The following is an 18,817-nucleotide window of genomic DNA, read 5'->3' on the forward strand; positions in this document are numbered from 1 at the left end:
ATTATTGTATTTTCATATATTTGTTAGTCGTTTGTTTTGTGTCTCGTTAATTTGTTAATAATCTGTAGTGTATCGTGTTGTCGTAATATAGAACTATTTCTCGTATTGTTTCGTTTAATTTACCGACATCGTTTTGCTTGTGGCCGGACGCCGTTCGGGTTCGATTCCTGAACGTATCAACTGTTAGTGGGTTGATACCCGAATATAACCCGCTACAAATCATTTATTAATAAAGCTTATTAAATATAAACAATTCCTTCTATCAGTGAATGGACAACTTATATATTAATTGTAAAAGTGAATTATATAGACTTACTTAATTACCGCATCCACGTGTTCCGCAACTCCCGGATCATTCTCACTAGAATACGTAACTTCCATATTTTACTGTATTCAACTGACACAAATTTATATTTATATCCAGTAAACTCCAGTCGTGCGTCGGAGCGGACACACACACTTTTTTTGTACACATCACTAACACTTTCGTGCTGTTGTACGTTTTGACGTTTTTTTGTTGATACCGGTGCAGTCTCAATAACTACTTCGTGGTGTGTAATGACAGGTCCATCGTCAGGACTTGAAGGTACCACCTGTGCTGTAGTTACCGATGTCAAGTAGTTGGAAGGTCCTGCATCTTGCCTCGGTAAAATTTCAGTAACGTCTGAGTTTGACTCTGCGTTGATGTTTTGATTCGCTCGGAGTTTTTTTCTCAACCTGCATTCCCGTTGACGCTCCGCTGCGGACTTTTTGGCTGGTCTGTCCTCTTTCTGTTTTTTAGGCCCAGACTTTTCTTTCATCCGAAGTCTGTATTCTCGTTGTCGAATTGCTTGAGTTTTTTTATGACCGGTTGTTGTTGATGGACAGGTTTCAGGACTGTGAATAAACAAATTCAAGCACATTTAATAAGAAAAAAAATAAATAGCTATTTTAATAGCATGTAATTAAATATAAAAGCACAACATAAAAAGTATAGATATACACTGATAAAAAGATTCATTAACTATTTAATAATTTAAATTATTTGAAAGCAATTGTTTAATTTTAATAAATATTTTTCTACATTTAATTAATATTTATTTAGAAGGAAAATATATTTATTAACATTGTTCACCCTGTTTTTTCCAACTCCTAAAACCGTCACTAGAGAGCGCTGTAATACGCAAATCCGTTGTCATGATACCCTTGTCATAAGTGACACTGTATCCTAGATTATTGATTTTTTATTGAATATACAAGTTTTTCTAATCCAAGTTTATTTTCATAATATCCCTCGGAAAGTCGAACATGGTCCAATACGAGCCGGATAAGAAAACAACTAATGATAAACAACAATTTTAAGTGCAAAAGAACGTTACAAACCGTAATTAACACAAAACTATTTCGTTGCTAAGTACTAGTGAATGTGAAGAATGGGCCCGGAAAGTTATATTAAATTACAAACCGATGTTCAAAATAAGATATTTAAGGCACAGGTTAATTTCAAAAAGTCACTTGCGTCTAGAATAACAAGGGAATATATCGAAACGAGATTGCAATTATCGGAACAACATTGGTTAAAGTTTGAAGAAAATCACCAGAATGTTATATTGGGATGCGAAAGTAACGATTATAGCTATTAAACAAAAGGTACAATAACAAACGTTATATCGCGAACTGCATTCTGGCCAGGCTGGTTGGGCAAAAGGGCTTTATCTTCAGAGTCATCCAACGGTGTCAAACAAATATTCGATACGACAAATGATTGCTTGCACGCTTTATCTAACCTTGGTATACCTGTATCGACATGGGACATCTTGATTATATATCTCATCACAATAAAATTGGATAATGAATCCCAGAAACAATGGGAACAAAAACTAAGCGAACAGGCTGATCGATTGCCTACACTAAGCGAGTTCCAATCATTCCTGGAATCAAGATATCGAGCACTCGAGTTTTTAGAACCAAACCAAAGAAGAGAGTCTAGAGGCAAAGATGCAGTGGATAAACCGAAGGTGTTCAGCGTGACGACGTCTGTATCCTGCCCATTCTGTTCGGAAGATCACTTGCTTTATCAATGCAAGAAATTTCTACAAGAAGCCATCGAGAATTGCCGGGAGTTCATCCAGAAGAGAAAACTGTGTTTCAATTGCTTCGGAGCTAACCATTCGGTAATACAGTGCAAACGACGCACGGCTTGTCGGTGCTGTGGCCGACGTCATCACTCGCTGCTGCACCAGGAAGGCGGCACTCACAATCCGGCCCTGGCGGGCCCTAGTCAGCCCACTAATCAACAGCGGGAACCAGCACAAGAACCGCAGGCGGCGGATCATGTGGAACGTGTTGTCAGACATTTTTCTAACAGTGAAATGAGATCAAGTAGTCAAGTAATGTTAGCTACCGCATTAGTTAATGTATCCAACAAGGGTATGTATCACACACTTAGGGCATTGTTGGATCAGGGCTCTCAAGCCTCGTTTATTAGTGAACACGCAGTTCAACTTTTGCAGCTTCAAAGGTTGCCAGTTAGAAGTACCGTATCTGGTTTAGGAGGAGACAAATCTAGTATTTCAGTAAAACATATGGTTCAATTTAAAGTACAGTCCACATATAACTCTTTTAGCTATCCCGTTCAAGCCTATGTTTTTAAACTGCCTAACATCCACTCTTCCTTCACAGCAAATTAAATTTCAGGATTGGCCGGTATTTTTGCAATTGCCGATGGCTGATCCAGGATATGGTACACCAAGCAATATAGATCTTCTACTAGGCGCTGATGTGTATGGTCAGGTTTTGTCAGAAGGCATATTGAGAAATCCACCTGGAACCTTGACAGCTCAAAATACACAGCTGGGATGGATTCTGTCGGGACGAGTTTAGGTTAGTGGGGATACTCCTTGCATTATTAGCGCACATACCCATGACAAATCGATCAATGATTTGCTGCGTCAGTTCAGGGAGATTGAAACTGACTAGCATCATCCACTTTTATCCAAGGAAGAAGAATCCTGTGAAAGATACTTTGAATCCACTACAACTAGGGACAGTTTGGGTCGTTATGTTGTAGGTCTTCCTTTTCGCGACAACAATCCACTTGCTCAAGAAGAAACTTGAAAATAATCCAGTCTTGAAGCAAGAATAATCCAAGGTAATAAATGTAGCCACCTGGCTATGAATCATATAGAAGTAATTAATGACAAACAAGAAGCTGCTAAGCCAGGATGCGTTTATCTACCTCATCATGCAGTTGGTTGTTCGCGAGGACAAAAGTACAACGAAGGTCGGCGTTGTTTTCGACGCTTCGTGTAGGGGTACCAGCGGCAAGTCATTGAACAATGATTTATTGGTAGGTCCAAGGCTTCAACCAGAGTTACGACACATAATTATGAAATGGCGTACTTATCCTATATGTTTCGCAGCGGACATAGCTAAGATGTATCGAATGGTCAAGGTCGTACCAGAGCATACTGACTTCCAGCGAGTACTGTGGAGAGAGAATCCTAGTGAAGAAGTCAAGGACTGCAGGCTGTTAAGAGTTACCTTTGGTGTTTCGTCGGCCCCATATCTAGCAGTTAAGAGTTTGCAACAAGTGGCAAAGGACTGAACCCACCATCGCTCTGGTTTGGCTGAAGGGACAGCCAAATCGATGGAAGACCTTCGTCGTAAATCGAGTGACTGAAATCCTGACAGTTTTAAACAACGACCAATGGTCGCATGTGGAGTCATGCCAGAATCCAGCCGACTGTGCATCCCGAGGGCTGGCTCCACAAGAATTTATCCACTGTGAACTCTGGTTCCATGGCCCTGCGTTTTTAAGAGAATCCACGTATGTATCGCCAACGGTAAACATATCGACTGATTTAGAAGCCAAGCCGTTGAAGTCTCATCACCTAACTATTTCCGAAGTGGCTAGGTCAGATCTCCAGACATGGACGAAGTATTCATCTTTATCAAAAAAACGGTTAGAGTGGTCGCGTTTTGCATTCGATTTATTAATAAATTAAGGTCAAAGCGATATCCTTATTACTTGACGGCTTCCGAATTAGATCATGCATTAAAGATAGGAATTAAGGTTTGTCAGACTCAAGCATTTTCTAAGGATATTGAGCAAATAAATAATACAAAAAAAATGACTTAACAGTTCTGGCGTAAGTAGTCTGCCGAGTACCTCACGACTCTAAATCAGAGATATAAGTGGACTAAAACTACACCAGAACCCCAATTAAGTGACGTTGTTCTTGTTAAGGAAGATGGTCTCCCTCCTTCAAAATGGTTATTCGGTTTGATAGAAGAGAAGCTCACTCATCCAGATAAGGGTACTATCAAATGTAAGAAATCTAAAATTGTAAGACCAGTCTCCAAACTTTGCATTTTGCCTATCGCTTTTTAACATTACTTACCTGAATAACTGTAGATATTTCATGCAATGTATGTAACTTAAATGTATCTTTGGATGCATCAGCTATTAAGTATTTTGTTATTGTTTAGTTGTAAGTAAGTACGAACTGTTTAAAAACAACCCTTGACTGAACTTTGTCGTTATTATGGTTTCTTTAATGTGTAAGTTTATATTTAGTTCATGTTGAGCAGTTCTTTATTGATTACTATTAGGTTAAGATGTTACGGTTTCATGGAGATGTTAATTGTACATGTAAAATTTGATGGCCTCATTGTTGGCTATGAACTTTTGTAGTTCATGGTGGGCGGAATGTTCACCCTGTTTTTTCCAACTCCTAAAACCGTCACTAGAGAGCGCTGTAATACGCAAATCCGTTGTCATGATACCCTTGTCATAAGTGACACTGTATCCTAGATTATTGATTTTTTATTGAATATACAAGTTTTTCTAATCCAAGTTTATTTTCATAATATCCCTCGGAAAGTCGAACATGTGGTCCTTTAATAATAAAATACTTTACCTCCCCAGAAGCTGCCAATCACCAAACGGGTAATTTTGTCCGATATATCTTTTTTTTTCCGATATATCTTGCCTCGGTAAAATTTCAGTAACGTCTGAGTTTGACTCTGCGTTGATGTTTTGATTCGCTCGGAGTTTTTTTCTCAACCTGCATTCCCGTTGACGCTCCGCTGCGGACTTTTTGGCTGGTCTGTCCTCTTTCTGTTTTTTAGGCCCAGACTTTTCTTTCATCCGAAGTCTGTATTCTCGTTGTCGAATTGCTTGAGTTTTTTTATGACCGGTTGTTGTTGATGGACAGGTTTCAGGACTGTGAATAAACAAATTCAAGCACATTTAATAAGAAAAAAAATAAATAGCTATTTTAATAGCATGTAATTAAATATAAAAGCACAACATAAAAAGTATAGATATACACTGATAAAAAGATTCATTAACTATTTAATAATTTAAATTATTTGAAAGCAATTGTTTAATTTTAATAAATATTTTTCTACATTTAATTAATATTTATTTAGAAGGAAAATATATTTATTAACATTTAATAAGTATTTATTAATAATTAACAAATACTTATTAACAGTTAATAAATATTTTTTAACAACTAATAAATATTACGTTGATTTGTATTTGATTTGTACTTCATAAATTATTTTTAATAAACATGGATTAACTTTTAATAAACCTTTTTTTAGTAGCTAACAAATATTTATTCATACATTTGATAAATTGCATTTCATAAATAATTTATTAACTGTTAATAAATACTTATTAAATTCTTTGACGTTAAAAAATCATTTATTAATAAAGCTTATTAAATATAAACAATTCCTTCTATCAGTGAATGGACAACTTATATATTAATTGTAAAAGTGAATTATATAGACTTACTTAATTACCGCATCGACGTGTTCCGCAACTCCCGGATCATTCTCACTAGAATACGTAACTTCCATATTTTACTGTATTCAACTGACACAAATTTATATTTATATCGATTATAAATAAATTATAAAATTTAAAACAATATCTCCGCAAGTTCAAAGTGTTTGTAGGTTAATATCGAATAAATAAATGTTTAGAAATGTATTGATATAGTTATGCAGGCGCTACACTGTACATGTATAATGTGTATGCTATTTAAACATATTAACTAAATAAAATCGGAAAAGTAACAACAAACACAAATCTGTCATACAAGATGGAGATATTTCACAATAGTTTTTGTTTTGATCACTGGAGGCGCTGCAATAGCGCTAATATTGGAGGGGGAAGATTGCTAGCTACCCATTGGTTCGGAAAAGATACATTCCGTTTCGCACTAGAGCAGGCAAACTTTCTACAACCGTCCCATTTTTTTAAAACTTAAATTTTGTTTTGATGAATTAATTTAATTTCTTAATAATTTTTTAAGCATTTGCATTTCTTTGTAAATTTATGAAACATAACATTTCATAAATTACGTAGCCTTAGTACTTAACTTAGTTTACTTGACGACGTCTTTAGAGTTTACGTAAACTGGAATCATTTTTTTAAGATAACGTGACCAAATTGAATATTAGTAGAATTAAGCAGATTGTTTTAAGGAAGAAGCGCTCATAAATTAGCCTTATTTCAATGTCTATATAACCAAAAATGTCTTTACATGTTTACTTACTAGCATATTATAACAGTAAATAGGTTCATTTTTGGCGGTAAAAATATCATGTTATTAAATTAACTTACCAGCCCCATGTCTTGAATTCGTCGAGACAATATTCGTGCTATTCCATGGTCGTCAATATCCAAATAAAATAAATTATAAAATTTAAAACAATATCTCCGCAAGTTCAAAGTGTTTGTAGGTTAATATCGAATAAATAAATGTTTAGAAATGTATTGATATAGTTATGCAGGCGCTACACTGTACATGTATAATGTGTATGCTATTATACACACACAGATATATACTAAACATATACAAGTACATGGAGCCGAGCATACCGTGTGGTGGGGAATGGTCAGACTATAGCGCATAACGCATTTCGTGTGACATGCTATACTCTCTAGTACGATTTTGGTCCCCATAATTTTCATACCCCGGGCCTATATATGTAAATCGATTCTTAAGGAGTAAACTCCAAATATATGAAAATACAATAATGAGAGAAACGCGCGATCAGTACGAGGCTTTGTGGCGGACTGCCGGCGCAGCAGCCCGGCGTCACCTGCGATAACGCGGCCGCGCGTTGGCTCCTGATTGGCGCGCGCACGCATCACGCAATCAGGAGCCAATCAGGCGCATAACGCATTTCGTGTGACATGCTAGTACGATTTTGGTCCCCATAATTTTCATACCCCGGGCCTATATATGTAAATCGATTCTTAAGGAGTAAACTCCAAAAATGAAGTTTTAACAAACGACAATCTAAGAACTTTTCAAGTTTTTTCTCGCGAATCCAGGAACTTAAATTATATTAGTGTTAATCTATGAAAGTTCCGGAGTGCAAATAAATGAAAATCGCGTAAGTTATTCCTTTTTTGGAAAAACATAACTTCTTTCCCGAATGAGTCTGCAATTTCGCCTGTCATAGAAAATAAACTGTGAAACAGCGCCATCTATTAGGAAAAAGGTAAATTACGTTCGATTTACACACAAAAAATAATATTTAGTTCTACTAGAGGACGCAACAAGTACTAAAACAAAACAAACAGACACTATGGAGGAAATTATGAAAGCCTTACAAAATATTCAAAAAGAACTGAACGCTCAAAAAATAGAAATTCAGAAAAATGGCGAAAAGGTGACAGAACAAGTAACACTTAACATAACCAACAAATTAGAAGAGAAATTTACCATATTGGAAGAAAAACATCAAACCTTGAAAGAAAATGTTGAACAACAAGAAAAAAGGATTCAATTTATGGAAAGACAAGCAAGACAAAGAAACATAATTTTCTTCGGTATCGAAGAGAGTGAGACATCCTATCATAATTTGGAGAACAATATGTTGCAATTCATAAGTGAAAAAATGTCCTTAAAATTGGATTGTAGAGATATTCAAGAAATAAGGAGAGTGGGAAAAAAATGTGATAAACCGCGACCAATAATTTTAACCTTTACTACCCTTGGTTCAAAGGTCAGCATTCTCAAGCAAAGAAGATTATTAATAGATACCCAATACTACTTGAACGAAGATTACCCTAAATACATATTAGAAAAAAGGAAAGAACTACAGGAAGAAGCAAATAGAGAGCGCGAGAAAGGAAATAAAGTCACGATAAAATACGATAAACTTGTTTTATTAAAATCAAACAACAAAAGAACACTGATGACTTCACCAGAGTCAGATCCCAATTCTCAAGCACTAGTTCGTAAAAGTACAACAAGACCCACTAAGAAAAGCAAAATAAAACAAGCAAACCCATCTATACCTAGATCAAACAGTGTCTCAGAAGGAGTTCTAAAACCTAGTATTCTAAGCTATTTTAGTAAGCAGTAACGTCAACACACCACATAACCAAACCAACTACAATACAACCAATAACTTCCATTCATAGCAACCAACTGCTCCCTCCCTCAACGATGCAACATTCAATTAATTTCAACAAAGCAACAAAAAACATCTTCCAATCCGGCTGGTCACCGTGGAAGATCAAGACCAAAACCCTCTAAGGAAGATATCTCAAACTTCTTCAATAATAAGAAAATGGAACACAAACCCAAGAAATATTTCACTCAATTAAAGAGAAGAAAGATCAGCTTTACATAGTAACTTACAACGTCAGAACTTAATAATTAAACAGCTGTTATTCTTTAGAGGAGGCCTTCACCTTCACTGGAGGAGGGGTCCATGCAAACAAACTTCTATATATTTTTTTAAAATGTTGTCTAGATTTATACTTTTGTAAGGAAACGGAAGGGAGAGAGAAGGGGAGCAAACTAAGTGAAACACGTGTAATAACATCAGTACTTTTTTCTTCTTCTCTTTTCTTTTTTATATTTAAAATATGTATGCAACCTACTATTTGTATGGAATAAAAGGCTTTTTTCTCCAGACGTTAGAAGAAATAAAAACTAGTATACTTTTAACCTCTTACCGCGATATGTCTATCCTATTGTAAATATGCGTTAGTCTATGGGGCTGCATTAACATACTGTCTTCGAGAGCACAAGAGACAAGAGGAAATCCCAAACTTCGCCCACTCAGGTTCTACGTATAAATAAAACAAACAATTATATTTCATAAGTATTCTTTTAATTGTACATATTATGGCAACACCACGACAGTGGCACGACTCTGTTATATCACATAATGTTAAAATATACGAAAAAACATAAACATAAATATTTATACAGCATACTTAAATTTGGAGTTAAAACAGTCTCTTTTTGGTGGGAATTTCCAGTAGGTAAGTTACAATTGCGTAAACAAATAGACTGTAGGAAGGAAAACCCCGTTTTCATCGAAAATTGCAAAACAATGATTAGGATCAGGATTGCTCGGGTCTGCCAATCGTTCTCAACAGTAGAAAGTTTTAACTGAAGCTTTGGTTTCATTACAAAATACGTTTTTGAAGCCGGATAATGAGCGAAGGTCTCGCCGGGACAAGCGATACCCCAAGTCGGTGACTCCACCGGCTGTGAGGTCTGCGCACTGACCCGAACGTGGCGGCTGTGGAGGCGTGAGGCCTGAGGATTGACGCATGAGGCGGACGGCGTGTTTGACTATTGCATTTAGATGTATGTGCGCTAAAGCTGCCTATATAGTTGTATAGTTGCTTGGACAGTTCGCACATACGGTGCTGTAAAGTCACATAAGCAACTTAACACTGAACTGAGTATGAGAATTTTTTTTAATAGTTATCAGTGAGACGAGCGATATGTTTGTTTTTACTGATGAAGTTTAAAGTTGTAGTTTAAATATTATAATTTTATTTCTATAGCCGAGCAGAACTATATAAAATGTTGAATTTTTCTCCTAATAAAATAAAAAAATTGCATAAGTGACGTTATTGCACCGTATGTGCAAGTTGTTAAAGTGACTACACAGTTGAGATGTAAACCTCACGTCTCAAGAGCATCACGCCCCACGCCTGCGCACTCTGGTGACGACCCAACACCCCTGAGCCCTTCTCCCGGATATATGCAACAACAAGAGCCGGACTGCCGGTCGCGCCGGGCGCCAGCGGAGGACCTACCTACATGTCCATATTTGTTTACGCCAAAACTAACTTACAAAATCACAAGACCCAAAACGAAATCATTCTAATTTAGCTTAAAACTAAAAGTAAAGAATACACAAAAACAGGTAGTTGTAATATAATCGTTACGCTATTGTTAAATAATGTGCAAGAGGGAGGTTCGTACCGTCCGCGCGCCGACCACAACTTGAAAGCAAACGGTGATCCCTCGAGTCGCGGCCACTCGCGTGACGCGTGACGTGTGACGTGTGACGCGTGACGTGTGACATGTGACATGTGACGTGTGAATACTAAACGTCAGTTGACGGGGCGGCGGCGGTGTCGAGTTGTGTGTCGCTCGCATATCGCTCGAGTCAAGGGACTCAATCGAAAATTATACGTTGTTAATCTTACAAAGATCGCTCGTATGTACTTGGAGCCGTCTCGAGTGAGGACGAGCGCTCCCCGCACCCCGCTCCGTGCTCCCCGCTCGCGGATTGTTATTATTTTGTACAACTGCCGCGATCATAGCTAATTTTCACGAGCGTTTAGCGTTCACTCTGATCTGCGAACCGCACTTCTGTTGTCGATCACCACCGGCCATGTCACATTTAATAAAAGAATAACAATCTAGCTAATCAGAGCTTTGGGATGACGGGTCATTGTCCTTTGACTCGCTCGGGGTTTCGTTGCGAGCGGGTATGAGCCAGAAGCGATAGCGGGGCGGACGTGTCCGACCGTCCCGTTGCAAGTCGCGACCGTGTTTACTACACAATACTATCAATGCACGTGCGTTGTTGGTCGGTGTTCGCCTACTTACAGCCTAATAAACATTAAATACGGTATTAAACAATTATTTACACGTTACAATCGTTTATTCCCAAACCAAGTTTGTGGTAAATAAATTTGATGAGAAAAGAAAGAAGTGGTGTGCTATTTTTAATTTACTAATTGCAGCATTACCGTCGACTGAGGGCTCGCAGACCCGCCCGGGGGAGGGGGCGTCCGCCAAACATTATTACTTAGCTAAGTTAATTTTTCTCATCAAATTTTATATTTTTTTATACATTTCATCATTTTATACAATTACGAAGGAAAATAAGCTGAATAATTAATAAATACGAATAAACAGTAAATTTACAAATATTTATACAATTAAATATTTTATCAAAAATTTGTTTTTATCTTACAATTCGTTTAAGTTTAAATACTCTTCAGTACATATCCTCTATTAGTAAACGGTTAGTTATTTTGTTTCTACTGCGACCTTCGTTATCGTGTTGTCCCTTTTACACGTTTGAGGAGCAAGGAACGAGCGACGAGGACAACTCCGTTGAGAATATTGGACTATTGAGTACCGTAGTACAAGAGTTTAACAATAATTAAAAAAAAAAGTGGGGCACTCGGGAACTGCCGCGCTAAAGCTATTGCATAGCATTTTTTATCAACTTATGCAATTGTAATTAGACAATGATAATTTAATATTAAAACAATAATAAAACAAGACCACGCTATATTAAACATTAATAAAAGCAAAACCTTAACTGTCCCCTTCACACTCATAAGCTAGACCGCGCGAGAGAGAGATGGGCAGACTTTTCATGATGCGCATGCAGTGTGACGTCACGCCACGCGCTTATTCACAAACATTACACAAGCGCAACGTGTGAATGTGTTGAGCTCGCTACATGGTAGACGGAGTGAGGGGTGTTAGGTTTTTTTCGTTACGGAATTTCATGATTCGGTCGTCGCGCTCAAGGCCCACGATAAAAGCTATGCAATAGCTTAATAATTATATCTGAATCCTGTATCTGAATATACAATATTAAGGTAATATTGTATACAAAGATAACCCGCTGTCGCTTATACAGAAGGCTGCGAGTTTTATTCAGTCGTTTTCACTTGAAAGGAAAAAGAATTGAAGTTGTTTCAGACAATGTACACGACGTATGCACTTTTCATTGTGACCATTGTGAGTTCAGTGTGCTTAGTGTGAGTTTTTTAACGTTCTCGTTAGCGTAAAAGTTAACTCAATTTTGTATGCAGTTGGAACAGCGCCCCTAGCGACAAACGTACGCAAACTTTCCCATTCCATACAAATATGAGCTAACTTTTACGCTATCGAGAACGTTAAAAAACTCGCACTAAGCACACAGTTCCAAGAAAATGAAAAGTGTAAATAGATAATGTTATATCGAAGGGTTTAAGGTACATTTCGCTTACCTGACATTTACCTTTGTAATTAAAAGTGCGTTTTATCTGATATTAGCATCAACAGTTCGATGTTTTTAATAGAACTACAATTATGTTTATTCCATTGGAATAGCTGAGGATGTTTTTTTTTGTTATGATATATTTTCCAAATTTTAAACTTCAAATGACTCTCTTGTGAAGTTTCAAAGATGCTACATAAGCAAAACAGTGTTTCAGCCCTCGATATTATGTAGATAATGACTAACAGTAGAGTTGAAGAAGTTGCAGGCGAGTGAGCCCGCGAGACTGTGCCGTGTGCTTGAGCAAGTTACTTTGTTACTTTCAATAAACAATCATAATAATACTATTACGTAGTAAAATTTGAAAAATACAAATAATAAAAATCAGTCATTAATTTAGGCTTAATATTAATGGCAGTTATTTTAACTTTATTCAATTATTTTTTAATTTAATATACGTATTTATAAAATTTTAATAAAAAGTTTACAATATAAAAGGTCAAAATGGTGTTTATTAAACATTAATTTATTTTATAAAATTTGTTAAATAACTAAATTTATTTATATACAAGTCTTTTATTTCATATTATGTTATTATTTTTTATAAAATGTACAAGTACCAACTAGACAATGTTAATATACCACCAACTACTTGTCTGTGAGCATCCGTGAGCGCAACAAGACAAACATAAAGATGAAGCAGTGCAGCAGGAATGTAATTATTAATTAAATATCAGTTTATCGCAGTAGTCGCGGTGGCCATAGGAAGACGCGCGCGGAACTAACATATTATTATGTACATAATGTATCGATTTCATTGGTGAGAGAATTACTTTTAATGTTTCTCAAAAGGGAAGCTTTAAGACACGATTGTATATAAAGTATGAAATTATTACAAAGTGATCTACATTTTTTATATTTTTTGTATTACAGATAGTTCTTTCAGAACAATTCTGCCTCTATTAGAAGAGTGATTGTTAATGTCTCCGTCCGAGGGCTACGCCGCACGTGCTCCAACAAGGACATTTTCGTAAAATGAAACAGCACGAGAGATGATGGTCCCCTGTACCGACCTAGTCTAAGCGGGTGGCGGCGCGGGGGGGGGGGGGGGGGGGGGGTTGGGGGGCTGCCGCGGCGGCGGGCCCTCGTGTCCACGGCACTTTATATATAGTATTCACCGATATGTACAAGACGTTGAGTTGGTAACGCCCGAGGACGCTGGTGCCAGAGTACACTCGCCCCCCCATTGACGTCAGGAAATCTGACGACTTATTTCGGCCTTCCCGTTCGTCTGAGCTAACTGAGAACCTGCTCACCAACTAATAAGCGTAGCAAGTAATGAGATAAGGTTTTAATGGTAGTTTAAAAAAAAAAAGGGTGTCTGTGTGTGCAAGTCACACACGGTAGAAGTGAAATTTATAAATAAGATATAAATATACTGACTATCCCACTACACAGGAGCGTATATATGGACAATGTTCAGTAGACGACAGTGGGGATGCAACGAAGAGGAGAGCGAGAACGTCTGATGTGTTCTATCTCATTCTCTCGCCGGCTGAATCCTGTACATTTATGTGTTTGTGTCTCTATGGTCTTATTTTTTCGTTTCATCGAGTTTCAAATCACAACGATCCTAAAGAAGTTTCACTTCAAAAACAATATTCTTTAATTAATAAATAGTTGTATGAAACGGGATCTGTAAAGAGATCATCACTCACCAACTCCACTTGTTACAGAAATAATAAATAAAACTTTGAAAATAATTCAGTTTATAACGCGCACATCTCTATATGTTCTCCTCGTGGGTCGGGGGGGGGCATGGGGGGAGCGGCAGAGACTCCGCCGGCGACCACGAAGCTTCAAGAAAGGAGGCAGTCCTTCAGTCGGGATAGCATCATCGAACTATACCTTACATCGACATCATTACAAACTATACACCTTAAATTGGGATAGTTTTAATTCGTTATAAGTTCTATAAAATTATAATAAAGTGTTCTGTGTTTGTGTTGTAATTAACTTAATGATATTATTATTTATAACTAGCGACCCGCCTTCGCTTCGCTTCGGAGACATTAAATTTTATTATTCATAGCTGAGTCCTGCGATGTTACCCGCAGTTATTGTCGTACCGTGGGTGACGCCGCGGGGCGAAGCTTGTCTAAAAAAAGTAGCCTAAGTTACTCCTTATATCATCAACTACCTATTAGTGAGAGTCTCGTGAAAATCGGTTCATCCGTTCCAGAGATTAGCCGGAACAAACAAACAGACAAAAATTGTAAAAAATGTTATTTTGGTATAAGTACCGTATATGTATATATTTATATGCATGTAGTAAAAAGCGGTTATTTCAATATTTACAAACAGACACTCCAATTTTATTTATATGTGTAGATACTGCCACTACTGACCACCACTACGGACAGCACCGACAGTCCTGTGTGCTCGTATATCGTGTGCGCTTCGAGTGTTCTCGCAGTGAGCGACCTCTCCACGTCAAACATATCCATTAAGCCCACTAATACAATTTTAGTATTTTGAAGAAGTAGTTTTAATTAAAATACAAAGATTTTAATGTTGAGACTCCGCTTCTTCAACATGCTTGTTGCCCGGTGGACGTGCCCGCGAGGGGTCGCGCCGGTCCCCCCTGGTATAGGCCGCAGGGACCGTCGACGCTGAGCTTCAAGCGGACGTCTCACACTTGGAGATCAAGTTACGATTTACATCCTTTACTTATATCCTATGTGACGTAATTTCACAGACAGAGAGATCCCTGGAGCGATGACGTCACCCACTCCCGCAGGGGGGAGCCCCTCCCGTAGTCCGAGCTGCAACACTCATTATATCCTCCGGCGCACTGTACCACATATTGTTAGTAGTTCGTGTGAAGTGTCCCGCGCGACATTACCACTGCACTGTCTACACTCACGCCGGGACACCGACACGCGCTGCGGGGGGGCGGGGAGGGGGGGCACTATAACGCTCATATCACCCCAACAATAATTTACTAATTACTTGACTCATTTAACAACGTGTTTGTTTCGGGGGACCGATCTCTCATCTATACATCGGGGACCCACCCCATAAAGCGACCCCGCGTAGGGGGGCCGTCAGTAACAAGTGTAATCGCCGCAGTGTGGACATACATCGCAGTAACAGCGGCGAGGTCTGCACTAGCAGTGGAACTGGTGCTGGGTGATGGCAGACAGATCCTTCATCAGACCCTCGAGGTTCTGCATCTCCCGGTTCAGCCTCTCGGTGGAGCGCGAGGGGGTCAGGGGCTCCAGTTCCTCGGGACAGTGGCTCACGTTTCCTCCTTATTAACATATGTTGTGTTACAATTGAGCATATAAACTAACATAAGCAACAGTTTTTACTGGTGGCAGGACCTCTTGTGAGTCTGTGCGGGTAGGTACCACCACCCTGCCTGTTTCTGCCGTGAAGCGGTAATGCGTTTCGGTTTGAAGGGTGGGGCAGCCGTTGTAACTATACTCGAGACCTTAGAACTTATATCTCAGGGTGGGTGGCGCATTTACACGTTGTGGATGTCTATGGGCTTCAGTAACCACTTAACACCAGGTGGGCTGTGAGCTCGTCCACCCATTTAAGCAATAAAAAAAAACATAAAAACTAAAAACTATTAAGCATCGATAGGCATGGCGGCCCCAAGCCCGCGCGTCCCCTCAGTGAGGAACTGCGCCAGTCCTCCATCGTGAGGCCATTCAACACAAATCAGTACAGCATCACTTACCCAGCTGCAGGCGGTTGGGGATGTGTCCGGGGGAGGAGCCCGCGCTCTTCTTGTACGGAGACGTCTCTCTCACGCTGCCTGCAGCAACAACATTGTACAAACTCAAGCAAGTGCGGCTGCGTCCGGTCGGTAAGCTACGACCGGGGGTTTTGGGGGGACAGTTTGCTTGTTGAAGGTGTTTACCAAAAATTTATTGATTTTCAAATATATATTTTTAATATTGAGCGACAAATAATTTAACGACCGTCTGGTGTAGTGGTAAGTGACATGGTCACTACACAAGGGGGTCGCGGATTCGAATCCCGCCAAAGGAAGAATATTTGTATGATAAATATAAAATGTAATTTCCAGGGTTATGGATGTATATTAAATATATGTATGTGCATAATAAAAATCTTACATTTATTTCCGTTATCTGGTACCTGTAACACAAGTTCTTTACGAACTTGTCACGGGACCAGTTAACGTGGCGTGATTGTTAGTAAATATTTATTTATTTATTAAAAAAAAAGAAAAAAATAAGGTTGAATAATATCAGCCTCTGAAAGAGTACAAACCTCTGGAGTGCGAGTGTGCAGGTGTAGAGTGCTCCGAGGTGGCGTCGAGCGCGAAGCTGTGCAGGCCCCCCGGCCCCCCAATGCTGCCCACCACGCCCCCCGGCCCCCCCCACGGGCCCCGCCACGCTGCCTCCGGCTCCTCGCCGCAGCGACCCCCCTCCAGGCGCCTCACTGCTAATGGAGTCCCTACTGTACATACAGTTAAATATTAAGTTTTATTATAACGAAAAAATTGTTGGGGTTAGTTCGCCATTCCCATTTCACACGGTAGCGCTCAGAACAGCTTGTTACTCCGCGTTCTGCATCAATAGAGGATAGGTGTGTTTTTTTGCCCTTATCATGGGCCTTAGCATGGGCATGGCTATGAGTGACAATCACTCCTTGCTGCTAAGTCTCCTTAGGTCTGAGTATTGATGATCACGAATTCAAAAATTTCGTCACCTGTGACCAAGCGCAAGATTAAATCCAACGTGCTTTTGTTTCACGTTTTATTGATTTTGTTTTAATTTTATTATATTACATTTATGACTGCATTTCAAGTTTTATATATTCGTCTCAACATTCTATGTACCTATTTATACGAGAGAGTATTTCATAATGATACATTTGTAGAGTACACTTACTGCGTGTAGTGTCCCAGCGGCTCGTAGGCTACGTAGTGTCCGCGCTCCCGGGCGGCGGACGCGTAGATGTCCCCTCCTCCCGGGGCCGGCCCCCCGCCGACCCCCCCCCACCACGGTGCACGCCGAGCCCAGCGGACACGTGCCTGAACCACCTGCTCGAACAACAACCTGGTCAATAACTCTCCTCATTGATTGATGTACTGCACCCAAACTGGCAGATCATATCTTCCCTCCAGTCTGGGTGCCCCCTGGGAATGCTCCAGCGCGTGCATACATACATGGAGCCGGCGGCGGCTGCAGGGACGCCAGCGAGGACTGCGCGGAGAGCAGCGGCCCCACGCCCGATACCAGCGGGGTGCTCTGGGGGGACACAACGTACATCAATTGTACAATTTCTAGCAGCATTTGAAGACGCTATGGTATTGGGTGTTGTGTAGTTTGAACTGACCTGGTCCGGCAGGGGGCGGTGCTGTCGCCGGTCGCACGTCGCCGTGCACCCGGCCCCCACCCCGGTCATGGCTGCCAGCAAATTGTACCCGGTTATTGACGCTTGAATTAACTCAGTGCACGGACTAATTGTGTTTTAAATCTTAAATCGACTGCGCTGTGTAGTACTAACAGGTGGAGCTAGACAGACTGCAGACATTGACAGTGGCAATGGTGATAATCGAAGAGCGCTCAGCCGCCCGAGAAACAATAACTTTAAGATTTAGGTATGTATTAGCTATACTTATTTAATTTAAATATTTATTTATTTTAATTCATAAACGTTATGTACATATAGTATTTTTGATATTATTTGCTCTTTAATAACATAATATATAGTATAATATCATCTATCATCAAATCATCTATTTTCCGGGAATTAGTCTAAATGCTCCAACTATGTTCTTTACTGCATCACCCTTGGTTAACTGGTAGAGAATACATTAGGCAATAAGTATGTCAATGTACGATAATGAGCGTGAAGCGTAATAAATAAAATAAATATCAATAATATCAATAAATATCAAAAATAAATAAAAATAAATATAATTAATCGTAAAGGGGTAAGCTTGAGAACTTTCGGGGTCGATTAATTAATGTTATTTGATTTTCGAGGGGTAATTCTTCGTCTTAATCTTGTAAACATAATTTTGAATTTTGACTGAAAAATATTTCACAACAAAATGATGTTTAAGCAAGTGTTGGGGTCGCGGCACTCACGCTGGCACAGCTCGCAGAGGTCGCACCTCCGGCAGCTGCTCACGGAGGCCGCCTCACTGCCGCTCGTGCACGACGCAGCCCCACTCTCTGCACCGGGCGCCGGGGACAGGGGGACCGAGGGGGACCGGGGGGGAGGTCAGGAAGGAAAATCGGGGCAAACATAAATCAATGTAAATCATAAAATAAATAGTAACAAAAAATAGGATAATGTAATATTAAACGCAATCAAACAAAAATAAATTAAATTCAAAATAAAAACGACTTAAATAAGAAAATTGATCTCCTCACATATACACACTCATTCCATTTAAAATTGAGATTCCTTAACTATTCATTCGTGATTTGGTCCTTGCTACCTGGTCCAGAGACAATAAGAGGATGAAGTGATATTACGCACTACTGCTGTGGTC

At 39.2% G+C, this 18,817-nt stretch overlaps 2 protein-coding genes and 1 pseudogene across 2 annotated transcripts in view; 1 reads left to right on the forward strand and 2 right to left on the reverse strand.

Moving 5' to 3' along the window:
• The window catches only part of LOC114250277 (uncharacterized), a 50,716-nt gene extending 43,671 nt beyond the window's left edge, over window positions 1–7,045 (reverse strand). The window contains exons 1-3 of the mRNA XM_089734481.1: window positions 5,789–7,045; window positions 4,902–5,207; window positions 609–876 (exon numbers count right to left, since the gene is read on the reverse strand). Coding sequence (XP_089590607.1) covers window positions 609–876; window positions 4,902–5,207; window positions 5,789–5,853 — 639 coding nt within the window. The 5' untranslated portion in view covers window positions 5,854–7,045. The remainder of the gene's footprint in view (window positions 1–608; window positions 877–4,901; window positions 5,208–5,788) is intronic.
• Window positions 7,046–7,445: 400 nt separating this feature from the next.
• On the forward strand, window positions 7,446–8,973 carry LOC149503347 (uncharacterized; annotated as a pseudogene).
• A 140-nt stretch (window positions 8,974–9,113) lies between these two features.
• fra (neogenin protein frazzled) overlaps window positions 9,114–18,817 on the reverse strand; it is a 99,541-nt gene continuing 89,837 nt past the window's right edge. The window contains 9 exon segments of the mRNA XM_089734490.1: window positions 9,114–15,586; window positions 16,022–16,099; window positions 16,579–16,662; window positions 16,715–16,767; window positions 17,202–17,315; window positions 17,317–17,353; window positions 17,480–17,561; window positions 17,650–17,720; window positions 18,408–18,494. Of these exon segments, the coding sequence (XP_089590616.1) occupies window positions 15,444–15,586; window positions 16,022–16,099; window positions 16,579–16,662; window positions 16,715–16,767; window positions 17,202–17,315; window positions 17,317–17,353; window positions 17,480–17,561; window positions 17,650–17,720; window positions 18,408–18,494 (749 nt within the window). The 3' untranslated portion in view covers window positions 9,114–15,443.

Source organism: Bombyx mandarina, chromosome 02 (assembly GCF_030267445.1).
Source record: "Bombyx mandarina strain Sakado chromosome 02, ASM3026744v2".
NCBI classification, from domain to species: domain Eukaryota; kingdom Metazoa; phylum Arthropoda; class Insecta; order Lepidoptera; family Bombycidae; genus Bombyx; species Bombyx mandarina.